The 20,424-nt window shown below is 41.4% G+C and overlaps 1 protein-coding gene across 4 annotated transcripts in view; it reads left to right on the plus strand.

The window, feature by feature from the left end:
• The first annotated feature begins 865 nt into the window (after positions 1-865).
• Positions 866-20,424, plus strand: part of LOC115174921 (ubiquitin-conjugating enzyme E2 J1) — a 43,529-nt gene continuing 23,970 nt past the window's right edge. Inside the window, exons 1-3 of one of the 4 annotated variants that reach the window (XM_029733949.1) lie at positions 866-1,214; positions 2,512-2,588; positions 19,829-19,895. In XM_029733949.1, the coding sequence (XP_029589809.1) occupies positions 1,184-1,214; positions 2,512-2,588; positions 19,829-19,895 (175 nt within the window). In that variant the 5' untranslated portion in view covers positions 866-1,183. Of the gene's footprint in view, positions 1,215-2,511; positions 2,589-19,794; positions 19,896-20,424 lie in introns of all 4 variants that reach the window. The other 3 variants (XM_029733950.1, XM_029733952.1, XM_029733951.1) reach the window with 3 other exon arrangements.

A 20,424-nucleotide genomic window follows, 5' to 3' on the forward strand; every position in this document is an offset into this window, starting at 1 on the left:
GTCCATGAGCCTGGTGATGCGTCCTCCTAGGTTTAGAGAAGTCCAATTCCCTTCATTCATGGTGAAAGAAATCCCATCCTTGGGTGGTTCAAATTGAATTATAATCAAATTATAATCAAACATGATCAACAAGCACCATGCATGGCCATTGTGTGTCATCCAAATAAGGGCTGACTTTTTGGTGGAGCCAGGGTTAGCTACATCTATGGTAAAAAAATATCTCAAGAGTTGTTATATTCTGTCTTTTATAATGATGTTATACATGGGAGGCAGTCATGGCGTGGTCTGGCTACATTAGTAATGTACACATAGCTGGCAATTGGCTGCTGGGCAGTCATTGGTATTGAATGTGAGTCTCACGCAAAATAACATCATTTGAAAATGTTATAATGTTTGAAAATATGACATCATATTTTGTGAATCATTTGAGGTGGATTTAATCAAATGAAGATTAATTACATATAATCCTGTGTCCTGTACTCGTATTCCCCTTGATGCAAGTTGGCAGGCTGAGGTGGGGGACAGCTGGCTGGCAGTACAGAGACAGAGTCGACTGGAGGGTAAAGATGTAAAAGGGGAGGGTCCTGGGGTACTGCAGAGATTACATTAACCACAGCCGCAAAACCCTCCCTTTAATCCTGTTTCACCATGGAGCTATGAAAGGCCACTGCAATCCCATTAAAAGTGTTTCTGGATAAATGGGAAAATGTTCTGCATTGGCTCAAGTATGAACACTCTCTCACTTACTCACACACACACACACACACACACACACACACCACACACACACACAGAGATAACGAATTAAATAAAGTGTATTTTAATAAAGTTTTGTTGTTCAAAACTTGACTTTTCTACTTCCTGTTTACATTTTTCCAGTGACATCACACGACTAACATTTTTCTTCGGACAGGTCACCGTCCCACCAAACTAGTGGAACAACAAACTTGTGCCACGTCAGGACTTACGTTGTAGCTAACTAACTGATATGACAGTTAGCAAACTAACTGCATACGACTTTTAGCTGTTGCTGAGCTTTACCAAATACATTGTTCGAATGTTTTGGACGTTTCAGACGAAGCAAAAGTCAGTGTTAGCTAGCTCCTAGCTAGCTAGCTAGTAAAGTCAGCTGTCTGTCGTAAACATACACTAGCTACATTTTCAGTCCAGTTTACTTGTTAAAATGGAGAACAAATACAACCTGAAAAGCCCAGGTAAGTTTGTAAATAAAACAGTTTTTACTCCTTTCAATATCTTGACCGAGCAAAAAACAGAGCGAGGGTGCCATTCTGGCTTGCTAAACTAATGCTAGCCTAGCAGAAATGATTAGGCTTTATTTACTTCCGCATTGGGTTTCACATAATGGAGGGATGCCACCCTCATTCTATTAATTTATCTATCTAGCTACCTAAGACATGACATCCCCTTTCACTTTACCACCATGTTAGCTAGCTTGTTCCTGTATGTTTATCCAACTTCGTGCCCGGTGATAATTTAATAATCAGACTAAATACAAATCATATGACATTAAGAACTAATCACACCAGCAATATGGCCTTTTACAGGCGTACTGTCAGTTAGTAACAAGTGACTTCCATGACACTGACATATAGCACTCATTAACTGAAGTCATTATATAGCTTTGTCTATTTTTGCATTGCTGCTCATTTGATCAGACTTTGTGGATTCATTGAGCATTGTTCAAATCCAAAGTTGATGTTGAAGTCTTGTAGCTATTTTCATTCACTAACGCCTTACTAAAAAATAGTATAATCTGAGCAGTGAGCCCTGGTTATTACCCGCTTCAAAATATTGAATGCGTTTCAGGCACATCTGACATTGACATTGTTGTTCTGGCTCGTCTGGTCCAAGGAGACACACACACACACACACACAAGAGCACACTACAGGCAGTTGCAACATTTCCCTAACATGAACAGCTTATTTGTTTATTTGGATCCCCATTTACTTTTGCAGAAGCAGCAGCTCCTCATCCTGGCGTCCACAAAAGATACACAACATGACAAGTAACAAAACACTGACAGACAAGGAAAGTCACAGAAATGTAAAATACGATATACAAACAATACAAAAAAAGAATACAAACAATACAACAACAAAAATAATATGCGTTTCCCCTCACACTCCCCCCCATTCCTTGAGTTGTTTTTTCATCTGTTTTTTAAAGGTAATTTTCCTGTTTGATTGAGTAATTGGAGATGGGAGTTCCATGCGATCATGGCTCTGTATAAAACTGCATTACCAGGAATTTGTTTTGGACTTGGGGACTGTGAAGAGACCCCTGGTGTAGGGCTGAGCGGTATACCGTATTTTACGATATACCGGTATTGATGCACGGACAGGTGTGGGTTTTTACTCTACCTTCTATAATGGTATTTGAATGTTTGGTTTGTTAAATGTGATACGCCGTGTGTAACTTCCATTTTTATAATTTACTTCGCTACTTAAGTAATCTCTCTCCACTCTCTCTCTCCATGCCGCTTTCCACAGCCCCGCTCCCTGTCACTCAAGGAGTGCATTTGCTGTTCCTTCTCGACCACGAGTCTCTTGCGTTCAGCCTCTGCATGGTAAATGCAGCACATGCAACTATGTTGATGATAACGATGCTGTTGTCACTTTGCTTCTTAATATAAATCCACTAGTGTTCTGTAATTACACTATTAGTTTGTGTTTCTTACATCTGAAACAGCTAATTTGTCTTTTCCTAGTAAGCTAGTCAGAGCAAACGTAACTAGCTATACATGCATGAAGTAGCTAAGAGAAAACATTCAATGTAGCCAAAAATTATAGGGTGCCTAGGAAACTTTGCTTCCTACTTTTTCACAATAACTCCACCCTGGCATTTTCATTTGTTGTCATGTCAATCACTGTATTCAAAGTGCCCACAGTTATTTAACTAGACAAGACAGTTAAGAACAAATTCTTATTTACAATGACGGCCTACCCCGGAACAAACCCTAACCCGGACGACGCTGGGACAATTGTGCGCTGCCCTATGGGACTCCCAATCACGGCCGGTTGTGATACAGCCTGGAATCGAACCAGGGTCTGTTGTGATGCCTCTAGCACTGAGATGTAGTGCCTTAGACTGCTGCGCACTCGGGAGCCCCACAGCTATTATATTCTAACTATGGAATTAGAATAAATATTCTATTTCCATGATTCCAACAGTTCACCCAAGTGTTTCTCTCTAAATCACAAGTCAAAGCCCATATTGTGCAGCCCTACTTTTCAGTGTGGAAATGACCTCAAATGAGTGCAGGAAATGCGGAAATTGATAAATGCAGAAAATGTATTTTGGTTGAATTGAACAGTATAAAACAATCAGAATGGAAAAAGACCCATTGAAATTCAGAACCTTTCACTTTTTCCACATTTCGTTACGTTACAGCCTTATTCTAAAAGGGGTCATTTTTTCCCCTCGTCAATCTACACTCAATACCCCAAAATGACAAAGGGAAAACAGGTTTTTAGAAATGTTTGCAAATTTATAAAATATAAAAAATACCTTATTTTTAAAATGTATTTTATTTAACCTTTATTTAACTAGGCAAGTCGGAATACTTATTTACATACTTATTTACATAAGTATTCAGACCCTTTGCTATGAGACTCGAAATTGACCTCTGGTGCATCCTGTTTCCATAGATCATCCTTGAGATGTTTCTACAACTTGATTGGAGTCCACCTGTGGTAATTCATTTGATTGGATATGATTTGGAAAGGCACACACCTGTCTATATAAGGTCCCACAGTTGACAGTGCATGTTAGAGTGAAAACCAAGCCATGAGGTCATAGGAATTGTCTGTAGAGCTCGGAGACAGGATTGTGTCCAGGCACAGATCTGGGGAAGGGTAGCAAAAAAAATTCTGCAGCACTGAAGGTCCTCAATCATTCTTAAATGGAAGAAGTTTGAAACCACCAAGACTCTTCCTAGAGCTGGCCGCCCGGCCAAACTGACCAATCGGGGGAGAAGGGCCTTGGTCAGGGAGGTGGCACAAGAACCCGATGGTCACTCTGACAGAGCTCTGGAGTTCCTCTGTGGAGATGGGAGAACCTTCCAGAAGGACAACCATCTCTGCAGCGCTCCACCTATCAGGCCTTTATGGTAGAGTGGCCAGACAGAAGCCACTCCTCAGTAAAAGGCACATGAGAGCCCATTTGGAGTTTGCCAAAGGCACCTAAAGAACTCTCAGACCACGAGAAACAAGATTCTCTGGTATAATGAAACCAAAATTGAACTCTTTGGCCTGAATGCCAAGCGTCACGTCTGGAGGAGACCAGGCACTGCTCATCACCGGGCCAATACATTTTACATTTACATTTTAGTCATTTAGCAGATGCTCTTATCCAGAGCGACTTACAGTAGTGAATGCATACATTTCATTTCATGCATATTTTTTTTTGTTGTTCGTTTTTTTGTACTGCCCCCCCCCCGTGGAAATCGAACCCACAACCCTGGCGTTGCACACACCATGCTGGGGTTGCAAACACCATGCTCTACCAACTGAGCCACAGGGAAGGCTGTAGGCATCCCTACTGTGAAGCATGGTGGTGGCAGCATCCTGCTGTGGGGATGTTTTTCAGCGGCAGGGACTGAGAGATCATTGATGAAAATCTGCCCCAGGACCTCAGACTGGGGCGAAGGTTCACATTCCAACAGTTCAACGATCTTAAGAACAAAGCCAAGACTACGCAGGAGTGGCTTCGGGACAAGTCTCTGAATGTCCTTGAGTGGCCCAGCCAGAACCCGAACTTGAACCTGATCGAATATCTCTGGAGAGCCTGACAGAGCTTGAGAGGATCTGTAGAGAAGAATGGGAGAAATTCCCCAAATACAGGTGTGCCAAGCTTGTTGCGTCAGACTCAAGGCTATAATTGCTACCAAAGGTGCTTCAACAAAGTACTGAGTGAAGGGTCTGAATACTTATATAAATGTGATATTTCAGTAGTTTCACGGACTACTCAAAGCAAATTTACAACTTTTATTATTCAAAAAACATAAAATACCGTGAAATAGCTTCTATTTTTTTGGAAATATTGTGATATGATATTTTGGCCATATCTCCCTACCCTGCTGGCATGTCTTATGGAACCGTGTTCGTGCTGAATGTTATTTGATTATGCAGACAATCTGGAATTTATCACAGTAATATTTCTCATAACTAGAAGATAAGCAGTTCATCTCTTGTCAACCCTCAACCAAGAAAGACTGGTATGCATGTTGTTGTTGTTGTTAGTTCTGTATGTGCATTTAAGGGCAAGGGGGGCTGCTCAGTTTTGTGCCAGATGCAGTTTTGGTAGGTATTTTGTTGCTGCACGTGACCATATTAGCGGACAGTTATCAAGATGGGACGAGACCAGAGCCTGAACAACTAGTACAGTTGATTTTTGTGTCAAAACGCAGAACATCTTTTTATAAAAGACATACCCCTCTCCATCTTCACAACAACTTTGTCAATATGACATGCCCATGATAATTGATCATCCAATGTTATATCTAGGAGTTTAGCTTACACAACTTCCTTAATGGTCACAGTTTATGTACAACTCCAGTTGAGATTGAGGTTTTTTAGAATGTTTTGAACCAAATACAATGCTTTTAGATTTAGATGTATTTAAGACCAGTTTATTATGAATCACCCATTCCAATACTGACTGCAACTCCTTATTTAGAATTTTAGTGAGCTCACTGGCTTTGGGTGCTGACCTGTAGAATGTGGAATCATCCGCATGCATAGTCATTCTAGCTTTGTCTGAGACCAGTGGCAAATGATTTGTAAAAAATAGAAAAGAATAACGGCCCAAGGCAACTGCCCTGAGGGATACCACACTGTACAGTGCCCTCCACTAATATTGGCACGCTTGGTAAATATGAGCAAAACAGGCTGTAAAATAATATATTTATTGTTTATCCTCTTGGTCATTCAACTTTTAATTAAAGTAAAATCATTCAAAGAAGAAATACATTCTTAACATAAAACAAGTATTTTTCTAACATATGTGTGCCACAATTATTGGTACCCCTTCGTTCAATACTGTGTGCAACCTCCCTTTGCCAAGATAACAGCTCTGAGTCTTCTCCTATAATGCGTGATGAGGTTGGAGAACACATGGCAAGGGAATGTGAGACCATTCCTCCATACAGAATCTCTCCAGATCCTTCAGATTCCGAGGTCCACGCTTGTGGACTCTCCTCTTCGGCTCATCCCGCAGGTTTTCTATGAGGTTTAGGCCAGGGGACTGGGATGGCCATGGCAAAACCTTGATTCTGTGGTCAGTGAACCATTTTTGTGTTGATTTTGAGGTGTGCTTTGGTTCATTGTCCTGCTGGAAGATCCAACCAAGGCCCAGTTTAAGGTTCCCTGCAGAGGCAGTCAGGTTTTGATGTAATATCTGCTGGTACTTGATGGAGTCCGTGATACTATGTATCCTTACAAGTTGTCCAGGGCCTTTGGAAGAAAAACAGCCCCACAGCATTAAAGATCCACCACCATATTTCACAGTGGGGATGAGGTACTTTTCTGCATGGATATCTTTCTGTCTACGCCAAACCCACCTCTGGTGTTTGTTTAAAAAAAGCTCTATTTTGGTCTCATCTGACCATAGAACCTGGTCCCATTGAAAGTTCCAGTAACGTTTGGCAAACTGTAGGTGCTTGAGATTGTTGTTTGATGACAGCAATGGCTTTTTTATGGCAACGCTCCCAAACAACTTGTGGTTACGTAGGTGGCGTCTGATTGTAGTTTTGGAGACTTTCTGACCCCAAGACCCAACTAACGTCTGCAATTCTCCAGCTGTGAACCTTGTAGATTTTTTGGCCACTCTAACCATCCTCCTCACTGTGCGTGGGGTCAATATAGACACACGTCCTCTTCCAGGCCCATTGTTAACATCTCCAGTTGCTTTAAACTTCTTAATTATTGCCCTGATAGTGGAAATGGACATTTTCAATCATTGAGCTATTTTCTCACAGCAATTTCCTGATTTGTGCAGCTCAACAACCTTTTGTCGCACATCATTACTGTATTCTCGAGTCTTTCCCATAGTGATGGATGACTCTGGGAACTTGGCCTGTATGTCACCTCGTATGTATACCCCAGTGAAACAGGAAGTCATGGCTTACCACTTAAGTATTCCTAATCACTCAGGTGAACTTAAAACTTAAAATATGCATGGGAATATACTTCAGTTAGATTTTACTTATAAGAATTTCTAGGGGTGCCAATAATTGTGGCACACATGTTTTGAAGAAAAATATTTCTTTCATTTACTTCACATTTATTTTTTTCAATAATTTTTACTTCAATTAAAGGTTAGATTTTTTTGTGAATATTTTGAATGAAAGACCAAGAGGATAAACAGCAAAGACATTTTTATTACAGCCCATTTTGCTCATATTTACCAAGGGTGCCAATATAAGTGGAGGGCACTGTACATATCTGACGTTAGAGAAGCTTCCATTGAAGAACACTCTCTAGGTTCTGTTGGATAAGTAACTCTTCAATCATGTGATGTAAAGCCATAGCAAGTTGTTTTTTTTCAATAACAATTTATAATCAATAACATCAAAGGCTGTGCTGAAATCTAACGATACAGCTCCAACTGTCATCTTATTTGGGGCTGACCCCAATTAGTCGACTGGTCGATTGTTTGGTCGTTAGGCTGTTGGTCGCCCGAAATTGTTTTAGTTGAGCAGTAACAAATATACACTACCTTTGAAAGGTTTGAGGTCACTTAGAAATGTCCTTGTTTTTGAAAGAAAAGCACAAAAAAATTGTCCATTAAAATAACATAAAATTGATCAGAAATACAGTGTAGACAGAACAAGAATAGACTGACAAGTTTCAGAAGAAAGATTTTTGTTTCTAGGCATTTTGAGCCTGTAATCGAACCCACAAATGCTGATGCTCCAGATACTCAACTAGTCTAAAGAAGGACAGTTTTATTGCTTCTTTAAATCAGAACAACAGTTTTCAGCTGTGCTAACATAATTGCAAAAAGGTTTTCTAATGGTCAATTAGCCTTTTAAAATTATAAACTTGGATTAGTTAACACAACGTGCCATTGAAACACAGGAGTGATGGTTGCTGATAATGGGCCTATGTAGATATACCATTAAAAAAATCAGCCGTTTCCAGCTACAATACTCATTTACAACATTAACAATGTCTACACTGTATTTCTGATCAATTTGATGTTATTTTAACGGACAAAAAAATTACTTTTCTTTTGAAAACAAGTTAATTTCCAAGTGACCCCAAAATTCTCATTGAACATTGCGGAGGCCTAGACTAAAAGCCAATTTATGGTCGGAGGCTCCATATGGAGGGTGTGACGCAATTGCGGAGCCTCCAGAGACATGCAGAGGCCAAATCGAACTCCGTACCGCATCGCCATGCGCCTACCAAATTTTGTAACAATGTGGTGGGCTCTGTATAGCTCCGCATTGACATGATTGGTTAACGTTATACATCCTGTTTAAACACAAAACTCACTTCCTTGACAACAGCTCTGCAAAGCACAAGAAGTATGAATGCCCATGTTGGATTGACCATACGCCCAGATGCACAATGCACTCCTCTCTCCAGAATGTGTTCTCTCCCACTAATTTGTGCACATTCATTTTTTCATAACGTCATTGTGTGAATTGTTTGCATTTGATTGTTAGTGTATATCACTTCCCCATTGCATACAGTACCAGTCAAAAGTTTGGACACACCTACTCATTTTTTTATTTTTATCAAGGCAAAGGGTGGCTACTTTGAAGAATCTCAAATATAAAATATATTTTGATTTGGCAAAGGGTGGCTACTTTGAAGAATCTCAAATATAAAATATATTTTGATTTGTTTAACACTTTTTTGTTTACACATGATTCCGTATGTGTTATTTCATAGTTTGATGTCTCCTATTATTCTACAATGTAGAAAATAGTAAAAATAAAGAAAAACCCTGGAATGAGTAGGAGTGTCCAAACTTTTGACTGGTATTTTATATCACCAGTAGTACATTTATCGTTAATTCCTATAATTTCTAATCTACAGTGTGTGTTACTTTGGTTACGGTAATTTATTTTAATGCATTCAATATTATTATTCCAGTCTTCCCGTTATCATTGTCGGAGTTGACACATTGTTTGCAGAGTGCACAACCTAACAAGTTTTGGTTTATATCATTCCATTTATGAGTTTTGTCAATTTAGACATTGTCTTTTTGTTTGGAGCGCTCCTGTTTAATGTTGAGTAAGGACGCCACGCATAGAAGTAGGCCTATAGGCTACCTGGCCTATGCGCAAATGTAGGCATATAAATGTGCCCATTTGGGTATCTGATAGTATTTCTGATTGGCTTAACGCACCACCACTAATGACTTGTGGAGCTTCTCAAAGTAATGTCGTCTTCTCCTCGAACAGAAAGCAAACAAAGTCTGTTTCTACATCCATTGAGAATTACAATAGTTCCACAGTATATTTGAAAAATCTTTCCAGCTCTCTCCCTTTCGATAACCACTCAGCGTGAAACTGAAAAATGTCATGCTCTGATCCAGGGGAAACGTCATAAAATAGGCCTACTTGATTGCTTCTTATCAGTGCTTGACTTGGACTGAAATAGGTTCCGGTGCTCATTTTGGGTGCTGGTACTGTTTATTTTTAGGTGCAGGTGCTCCACAATACTTTTGAGCTAATATTCTATAAGAGGAACAGGAGCTCAAGCAGTAGAACATTTGAGGTGCCGGTTGTGAGCTCCGGTGATACCCTGCTATAGTCAAGAGGTGCTTCTTATCCCTTGCGCAAATAGCCTACAGAATTGTCTGTCCCGAGCTCACTGGTGCAGGAAACTGAGCGCCCTGAATATTTTATACAATGTTGCTAGTACAAGCTTGGGGCTGCACCCAAGTTAATAGTTGAGAAAATGTTTCAAGTTTGTTGCAGACAGGCCATGTGTAGCCAATGTAATTTATAGGATATTTATTTTTATCAGGATATTTTCTACCTGCAGGCTGCAATGTTTTTATTTGTTGGCTTTATGTAGGCTATTTTTTACGTCGTTGGCAATGTCATTGTTATTTTTTTAGGTTTGTATCATTTTCATTTAGATTTGGATAGAATGTTGATTAACCACATAACAATGATTTTAAGATATGAAGACATTGTTATAAATTAAATGAAACTGTTTCATGAAAATGTGCATATATAAACCATAACTGGCATTAGTAAGATAAATTGGCATTCCACATGAGAAAGGTTGCCGACTCCTCGTGCCGCCTATTACCGGCAACTTCAGGAGAGTAATGGCAGAATCTGCGAAAGCCAGCAGGAGAGGGAGGAGAATAGTTGCGTCAGGTTTTTTTCTTCTGGTTATATAGATCTATGGCGTCCTCTTGAAGCATTTGCCTTATTTCATCAAACGATAAGCTGAAAGCTTCAGACAAGCTCAATGCATATAAACTCAACAAAAAAAAGAAACGTCCCTTTTTCAGGACCCTGTCTTTCACAGATCTTCATTGTAAAGGGTTTAAACACTGTTTCCCATGCTTGTTCAATGAACCAGAAACAATTAATGAACATGCACCTGTGGAACGGTCGTTAAGACACTAACAGCTTATAGACGGTAGGCAATTAAGGTCACAGTTATGAAAACTTAGGACACTAAAGAGGCCTTTCTACTGACTCTGAAAAACACCAAAAGAAAGATGCCCAGGGTGCCTGCTCATCTGCGTGAACGTGCCTTAGGCATGCTGCAAGGAGGCATGAAGACTGGAGATGTGACCAGGGCAATAAATTGCAATGTCCGTACTGTGAGACGCCTAAGACAGCACTACAGGGAGACAGGATGGACAGCTGACCACCTGCACAGGATCGGTACATCCGAACATCACACCTGCGGGACAGGTACAGGATGGCAACAACAACTGCCCGAGTTACACCAGGAACACACAATCCCTCCATCAGGGCTCAGACTGTCCGCAATAGGCTGAGAGAGGCTGGACTGATGGCTTGTAGGCCTGTTGTAAGGCAGGTCCTCACCAGACATCACCGGCAACAATGTTGTCTATGGGCACAAACCCACCGTCGCTGGACCAGACAGGACTGGCAAAAAGTGCTCGTCATTGACGAGTCGTAATTTTGTCTCACCAGAGGTGATGGTCAGATTCGCATTTATCGTCGAAGGAATGAGCGTTACACCGAGGCCTGTACTCTGGAGCGGGATCGATTTGGAGGTGGAGGGTCAGTCATGGTCTGGGGCTGTGTGTCACAGCATCATAGGACTGAGCTTGTTGTCATTGCAGGCAATCTCAATGCTGTGCGTTACAGGGAAGACATCCTCTTCCCTCATGTGGTACCCTTCCTGCAGGCTCATCCTGACATGACCCTCCAGCATGACAATGCCACAAGCCATACTGCTCATTCTGTGCGTGATTTCTTGCAAGACAGGAATGTCAGAGTTCTGCCATGGCCAGCGAACCCGTTGAGCACGTCTGGGACCTGTTGGATCGGAGGGTGAGGGCTCAGGCTGTTCCCCCCAGAAATGTCCGGGAACTTGCAGGTGCGTTGGTGGAAGAGTGGGGTAACATCTCACAGCAAGAACTGGCAAATCTGATGCAGTCCATGAGGAGGAGATGCACTGCAGTACTTAATGCAGCTGGTGGCCACACCAGATACTGACTGTTCCTTTTGATTTTGACCCCCCCGCCCCCTTTGTTCAGGGACACATTTTTCCATTTCTGTTAGTCACATGTCTATGGAACTTGTTCAGTTTATGTCTGTTGTTGAGTCTTGTTATGTTCATACAAATATTTACACATGTTAAGTTTGCTGAAAATAAATGCAGTTGACAGTGAGAGGACGTTTCTTTTTTTGCTGAGTTTATTTGATTTTATAAAAACACAGGGTGTGTCTTGGAAAAATACACGTTTAAAATAGATTGGTCGAAAGAACAGACGACTTTCAGTCGACTCCAAAAATGTTTTGTCAGGGACAGCCTTAATCTTATTATGAATTTCCTTTAACAATCATCAGTCTTCAGAGTCAGTGTAGTACAAGTTGAGTGCCCTTCTCTATATGCATGCTGAAAGTCAGTAGTTAACTTGTTACTGAGTGGGCAGGAAGAACATGCCACTTTTGACCAGTTCCAACCAGTTGCACTAAGCTCCATGTGTTCGCAGGTTCTGTGGTTTCACACTCGATCAAATTAGAGATGGTTTCTAGATTTCATTTTCTGCCTTCTGTGGCATTTGCCTTGGGCTGTGTCAAGATAATCGAAATGTACCAAGACCTTATTTTAGCATGAAGCATTTTTTTGCCTGTCGCTTCTGTCACACTAGATCAGGTATAGAGGTAGAATTCTCTCTGATCAGAATATTGATCAAAGCTGTCTTGTCCTTGCACACTTGCTGTTGGTTGGCAAGTGAGCTGGATTTAAGGTAAGGACTTAAAGGAAGGGCTTACAATAAGGCTTGGGTTTGCTAGAGTTTGGATTTTGAGAAATAAGTCTGAGGCAATAGTTGAGTTAGAGAAATGATCAAATAAAAAAACTTGGTTCCAGTTTTGAAATGGGGTCAAAAGAAGGATAAGGCTGCAACACTTTGTAGTAGTTCAATTATATTATGGGAAACTAGAGGAATTATTCACATTATAAAATAATGCAATTACAGTTTGCCCTCTGTGTGGAAAATCAAATGAAGATCCTATGTTTAGAGTATCACCTTCCGCCTTTTGTCTCTGAGACCTGGCATTACCTCCCCGTTTGGAGAGCAGACAGCTGTGAACAAACAGCATTAGAAACCCACAACCAAAATGATGTTCCCGTCCCAAATGGCACCCTATTCCCTATATAGTCCACAACTCATAGGGCTCTGGTCAAAAGTAGTGCACTATATAGGTAATAGTTTTAATGTCTTGTGCACAAGTGCTGTGAAATGTCGTTCTTGCAAGCTCTAAACCCAACAATTCAGTGATCAATATCAATGTAGTACTAAAAAAATGACATATGGTAGAAGAAAAATACACGAGAAATAAAAATGAGTGCCATTTGGGACGTAGGCCTTCTCTACGTTTGGAAAGGGGAGTGGTCAGTAGTGAGCTCCAAGTTTTCCATCATCACCTATGTCTCTAAACCCCATCGTGTCTTCTTAAGAGTTTGGTTAAAAGTAGTTACATAACGGTGTCTCCCTGCTCGCAGGACAAACCCTGCCTGAATCGCCCCCAGCTGCAAACACTAAAATGCGTTACGTAAAACGATTTTGTTTACAGGATTATAATCCTATCTCCCAGGGCCATTGACCGAAACCCTTCTCACCACTGGAGTCAGGAGGCCCATGTGGCAGCAGAGGCTTTTCTTCTTTCACTCCCACTCATTGTTATTATGAGACATGGCTAAAAAAGGACTCCACATAAATTGTGTCCCAAATGGCACCCTATTCCCAGGGCTCTGGTCAAAAGTAGTGCGCTGAGTGTACAAAACATTAGGAACACCTGCTCTTTCCATGACAGACTGAACAGGTGAATCCAGGTGGAAGCTATGATCCCTTATTGATGTCACCTTTTAAATCCACTTCAATCAGTGTAGATGAAGGGGAATAGACAGGTTAAGGTGCGGGGGGCTGCCTTGATCGACATCCACGTCTTCTGCGCACTTTTAAGTGCCTTTTAAAAGAGGTATGATAGTAGGTCTCAGGCGCACTGGTTTGAGTGTCAAGAACTGCCACGCTGCTGGGGTTTTCCACACTGAACGAATTGAGGCTATTCTGAGAGTAAAAGGGGGTGCAACTCAATATTAGGAAGGTGTTCCTAATGTTTTGTACACTCAGTGCACTATACAGTGCCATTTGGGATGCAGCCATAGAAAACCCAATGAGGGTTTTGGGCTCCTGTCAAAGTGCATCCAGGTGTTTGAGGAGGACCAACGGGCAGAGATCCAGCCCTAGTCTGTCTGTTCCTTTTTAGGGACAGTCACAGCATTGACAACTTCCATAGGGAGACAAATGCTTCACATGTGTAGAGTTTTTATTTCACCTTTATTTAATCAGGTAGGCTAGTTGAGAACAAGAGTTCCACTCCGATGCTCACCAAGTCTCCAAGTAATGAGGCATGAGGAACTTTGATTGTATTCAGCAGAGCAATCAACTGATCCAGTGAAGAAAAAAACGTCACTGTCTGTCTGCAACATCTGGTCCCTGTGTATCAGCAGTGAGTATCAGTATTGATGAAAAGTCTGAGCCGTGGTAAAAGCACTGCCGTGTAAAGCTTGACGTTACTGTTGTCCTGATCTGGTTTATTATATGATTTTGAACAGCTGGATTCTTACTGACAAAATGATGCAATACTGTTGTATTGTAAGGATTTTTTTCTTATTATTTTAGCTCTGTGTCCTAACTTGTGAATTTTTACGATAAGTCACCATGCTTAACCGATAGCCTGACTCTAACTTTCAAAAGCCCCAGATCCCACAGTGGCTTTAATGAGGGACGGCTGAGTAGTTTAGCCTAAACAAGGGGGCATGTTCGCTGTCGGAGGAGGGGTCTGAAAACTGCATCTCACCTTTCTATCCCCCGGGAAACACGAGTGCAGACTAAGCTATATCAGACTGCTCCAAGACCATGCCGATTTGACCACCCACATGCGGGAAAAAAATTTGCTTTTTATTCTCTTCAGGCTTTTTTTCTCTCTCCCCGCCACAACCAGAGTGCCAAGTGTTTTTTTAAGGCAGCTGCATCTTTTTCAGTAGTGGGAGCCAGTGCTTAATCCCCAAACCAAATGAATTGGACTTGAGGCCGGGTGGTTCTTAGAATGCTTAGTGGCGCTCCAGGATAGATTCAGCTCAGAAGAACGGAGTGCTCACATGGCCATTACACACATTTTTACTTAACCTTACACTCATTATAATATAGCCCTTGAACAATTAGGCTATGCATCGAACTCCCCAGATTCAAAGTTAGAAGTTTACATATAGCTTATTTGCCTTGTAACAAATGGGCAATTGCAACTTTATGACAAGGTAGGTAGGCTAAATGCACAATAGGAATAGGAAGTGTAAGCTATGTAGCCCTATACTGTATGTTCACTGTCATGGCAGCTGTCTCTTCCGGATAATCATCACAGAGGGGGTGGTGTGCACACAAGCTGACCACACTGTGCTAGTGTTATCTGGAAATCAACCCTCCAAAAACCTGTCAAATCAAATCCCAATTGAAACCACTCAGTATAAAATATTTTGTTCTTCATCCCACCAGCCTACTGTTTTAAACCTGGTTAGTCCAATAGTGTGTGTTTTCTGTGAAATCTCAGAATATTAGTCGGCCAGCTGCTGAGACAACCACCATGCCGAAGTTGGAGGGGGACCCACATATTACCCAATGAGATTCCGGACAAACTGTTGACAGCTGCCATGGCCCGGGGATCAGGCCCATGACTGGAGAGCTTAGTGGCACAGGCAGTGTCTGAGTCGCCATTGGCCCTGCCATCAAAGCCTGGTGCTGACAGACACCCAGTCATCACCGTAATCAGGCTGAATGAGACATGGAGCTGAGACACTCCAAGTGGCCCTCAACATAGCAAGCCTGGCATGCCCGCTGATACCGTATCTCACCGTCACAATCATTTCCCCATCGCTGAACCGTAAAGAAGTCCCAAGTGGAAGGTTATCATTTTTGTGGGTGTATGATATTTGTGCATCTAACTTAATCACTCATCATTATTCACGACTCATTCAGTACTATCCATAATCATGGTAGCATCTACCTTAATGTAGAAGTGTTTAGAAATATATTATATTCTTATTTACAATAAAAGTAACTCCAAAATGCTACAATACATTATTTACCATTAATTTCTATTGGGCGCAAAATAAAATGGAACACAACCAAAACAAATAGCAAATGCATCCAGCAAGTTTGTAGAGTCACAAGCTTGATGTAATCATTGTGTGCTAGGAATACAGGACCAAATACTAAACATTTGACTACTTTAATACACAAGTGAATTTGTCCCAATACTTTTGGTCCCCTAAAATGGGGGCGGTGGACTATGTACAAAAAGTGCTGTAATTTCATATAGATGAAACTACCCTGAAATAAAAGCTGACATTCTGCACTTTAACGTAGTCATTGTATCATTTCAGATCCAAAGTGCTGGAGCACAGAGCCAAAAGAAGAAAAAATGCTTCACGGTCCCAATAATTACGGAGGGCACTATATACTGTAGACTCCCTCACTTTTTTTTTTTTTTGACCAGAAAACAGTTTTCTGCTCATAATCACACATGGTCCTCCACAATAGCTCCTCCTTTGTGTGAATGCATCATCTGTTGCTGCTGGGGAGCGCGAGAGAGAAGATTGCTCGCTCTGCTTTGCAGGCTTGTTGTGTGAAGACCTGCTGGAGAGTTGTGCCCTAGTTTGGACAGTGCTAACTCACAGTGGCTGTCATTGTAATTTATTGCCCTTGCTGTCTCCTCCGGTCCAGGGTTTCTGTGGGCCCAATGCATTAGCGCAGAGGTTATAGCACACATGCAAACCATACACTGCATTCGGAAATGATTCAGTTCCCTTGACTTTTTCCAGACTGATTCTAAAATGGGTTAAATTGTTTCCCCCCACATCAATCTACACACAATAACCCATAATGACAAAGCAAAAACTGGTTTTTAGATTTTTTTGCAAATTTCTACAAAATAAAAAACTATACATTTACATAAGAATTCAGACCCTTTACTCAGTACTTTGTTGAAGCACCTTTGGCAGTGATTACAGATTACAGCTTGGCACACTTGTATCCGGGGAGTTTCTCCCATTTTTCTCTGCAGTTCCTCTCAAGCTCTGTCAGGTTGGATGGGGAGCGTCGCTGCACAGCTATTTTCAGGTCTTTCCAGAGATATCCAATCGGTTTCAAGTCCGGGCTCTGGCCGGGCCACTCAAGGACATTCAGAGACTTGTCCCGAAGCCACTCCTGTGCTGTCTTGGCTGTGTGCTTAGGGTCGTTGCCCTGTTGGAACGTGAACCTTCACCCCAGTCTTAGCGTTCTGGAGCAGGTTTTCATCAAGGATCTCTCTGTACTTTGCTCCGTTCATCTTTCCCTCAATCCTGAATAGTCTCCCAGACCCTGCTGCTGAAAAACATCCTCACAGCATGATGCTGCCATCACCATGCGTTACCTTAGGGATGGTGGCAAGTTTCCTCCAGATGTGACGCTTGGCATTAAGGCCAAAGTGTCTTATTTCTCATGGTCTGGGAGTCTTTTAGGTGACATTTGGCAAATTCCAAGCGGGCTGTCATGTGCCTTTTACTGAGGTGTGGCTTCCGTCTGGCCACTCTACCATAAAGGCCTGATTGGTGGAGTGCGGCAGAGATGGTTGTCCTGGAATGTTCTCCCATCTCCACAGTGGAACTCTGGAGCTCTGTCAGAGTGACCATCGGGTTCTTGGTCACCTCCCTGACCAAGGCCCTTCTCCCCCGATTGGTCAGTTTGGCCGGGCTGGCCAGCTCTAGGAAGAGTCTTGGTGGTTCCAAACTTCTTCCATTTAAGAATGATTGAGGCCACTGTGTTATTGGGGACCTTCAATACTGCAGACATGTTTTGGTATCCTTCCCCAGATCTGTGCTTCGACATAATCCTGTCTTGGAGCTCTGCGGACAATTCCTTTTTTGCGCTGACATGCACTGTCAACTGTGGGACCTTATATAGACAGGTGTGTGCCTTTCCAAATCATGTCCAATCAATTGAATCTACCACATGTGGACTCCAATCAAGTTGTAGAAAGGATGATCAAGGATGATCAATGGAAACAGGATGCACCTAAGCTCAATTTTAAGTCTCATAGAAAAGGGTCTAAATAAGGTATGTTTTTTTATTTTTTATAAATTTGCAAACATTTCTAAAAACCTGTTTTCGCTTTGTCATTGTGGGGTATTGTGTGTAGATTGATGATAATAGTTTTATTTAATTGATTTTAGAATAGAGCTGTAATGTAACAAAATATGGAAAAAGTCAAGGAGTCTGAACTTTCCGACTGCACTGTATATCTTCTGCCATGACCTCTTGGCTCTCTACAGTCTTTGTTCAATATTTACTGTACTATTCATTCATACTGTACAAGGTCCTTAAGCTCTATCCACTGTTCTTTCTTCATACAAAACTAGGCAGTTATATTCCTTATTTTTTTCTGGAAGAATATTATTTTAAGCACTGTGCAAATGTTAAGCACTGCAAATGAATATATATAATATTAAGCACTCTGTCAATTAATCAAATTGTATTAGAATGCAACACATTTGAATTGATGCCCTGGTCGGTGTCAACAAAGAAGAGGGTACAACCTAAAACAACCTATTGCACAATTCCACAGAAAATGATTAATATTTCCTTTGTAAAGTGGTTGAAGTTGTGACTAGCTTGAGTGCTTACATACATTTGAGCTTTGTTGTATTGTGACACTTCCTGTTGAAGCTTAGCATCTATTTGTAACGGATTTCCAAGCTGTACTTCAATATTTGGGAATCGGGATTGTTTTGATTTGTAATACATTGTAAGGCTGCATGATGCGACTGTAATGATGATTTGAAAAAAGTGTCTTGAAAGGCATGAGCTCTGCTTTGTTTTTTGCGCATTCACAATTTGACAAGCACTTGATAATGCCCCAAATTTCACAGTGGCATCCCCTTTGTGTGGCCGTAATGCACCCTAAAAAAAATCCATGCCTTTTGCGGCCAGTGGCCGTTGTACTCTTGGCCTGGAGTGCTGCGTTGTGCCCTTCTCCCTGAGTGCTGCGGGCTCCGAAGCATCTCTCACTCACATGGCTCTCCATCACGTGATCGGGTCTTTCTCACAGGCTACAAGTGAAGACCGACACACTGAGGACGCAACTGCGTCCTTATCCAATTCCGAGGTGCATATTTCAAATATTGGTATAACTGTCCACATTCACTTTTTGTCAGCCAACAAGATGAGTAATTCTAATGAACAGCAAAGCACTAGCCTATGTCAATCTACTATCCCCCATAGTACAAAAGTTGACCTGTTCTGTGTGAGAAACAAATATTCCAAACATAGTCTGGGACAGTTGTGGGATGCGATAGATCTCAAATGAATACAACCACTAGCATCAAAACCACTTTTTTACGCTATGTAGCTGATGCAACAGATCAGAACGTTTAGCTTAAAATGTTGATAAACTATTAGGCAATTTCTTCACATTATAAGTGCAGCAGTGCGCGCACAGGAGTAGACTATAAGGACCAATGTTCCATTAGCGGGAAAACGCCATTATCAAAAGTGACCGGAAATGCGATTATGCATGTGATGCTTTTATTATAAAGGTGCATTTTTATGGTAAATTATCTTCCCCAAACCGGAAACTCACGCACTGCTAGGCTCTACACCGCTTGTAAAGTGGATTAATGTGCTGAATTTTAAGAAGTTATTTGGACACTTTCCTGTTTTGGAGGACGCATGGTTCTCGACCTTCGCCTCTCCCGAGTCCGTACGGGAGTTGCAGCGATGGGACAAGACTGTAACAATTGGATATCACGAAATTGGGGAGAATAAGGGCTAAAAAGTACAAAAAAACTACATTTAAATAAAACATATAGGCCTATGGGCTAGGCTACATGAGGTGTGCAACTATTATTCGAAGAAGTTGCAAAAAAAGGCTTTGTTTCTTGCCTTAAGCTGGGCATCATTCACAAGTGATAGGCTAATATTGTCACCCATCAGACTATTCTTGATTTAATCTTGTCTTTACATATACTAAATAATGTGTGAAATTTGTTTTGATTTAGAATGGACCATTATCATGCACCTGTCTCAAAACAGGGGCAGCGGAAAAAATACATAGCGAATGGAGGACGCTTTTCCCGGGGTTCATTTTCATGCCGGCCAGGTAGGCTATACTCCTGTTGTAAAGTTAAGCAATGTGCTTAATATTAGGAAAGTTGAGAAATATATATATATATATATATATATATATAGCCTATAGAAAGCTGATGGGACCCTCCTCTTTTTAATAGAGGCCATCATTGTTTTATCTCACAATTGTATAGCCTATAGAAATGTTGCACAACATGAGCTCATGGGCTCTTATGAAGTGTCTGATTTTTTTAGATTTTCAAATAGATTTGCATTTATGTCAGAGTGATTTTAGAGGGACAATAGAGTACTGAGTACCAGGCAGTTAACAAGTTGGGTAGGCTACTAATTACCATCAGCAGCATCAGAGCTTTGAGAAGCCTAATTACCATGACTAAACGGCCATGTGGAATTTGACTGCCTTCATGACTCGTAACCGCCAGTGTGTGGCGGTAATACAGTCACCGCAACAGCCCTAGCCATAACCTCATCTTTAGTTTATGCAAACATTTTTTTCCCCCAGAAAGATAAACTTGATCTTACCATCTGTGAGTAAACAGGGG

Source organism: Salmo trutta, chromosome 35 (genome assembly GCF_901001165.1).
Source record: "Salmo trutta chromosome 35, fSalTru1.1, whole genome shotgun sequence".
In the NCBI taxonomy this organism is placed as follows: domain Eukaryota; kingdom Metazoa; phylum Chordata; class Actinopteri; order Salmoniformes; family Salmonidae; genus Salmo; species Salmo trutta.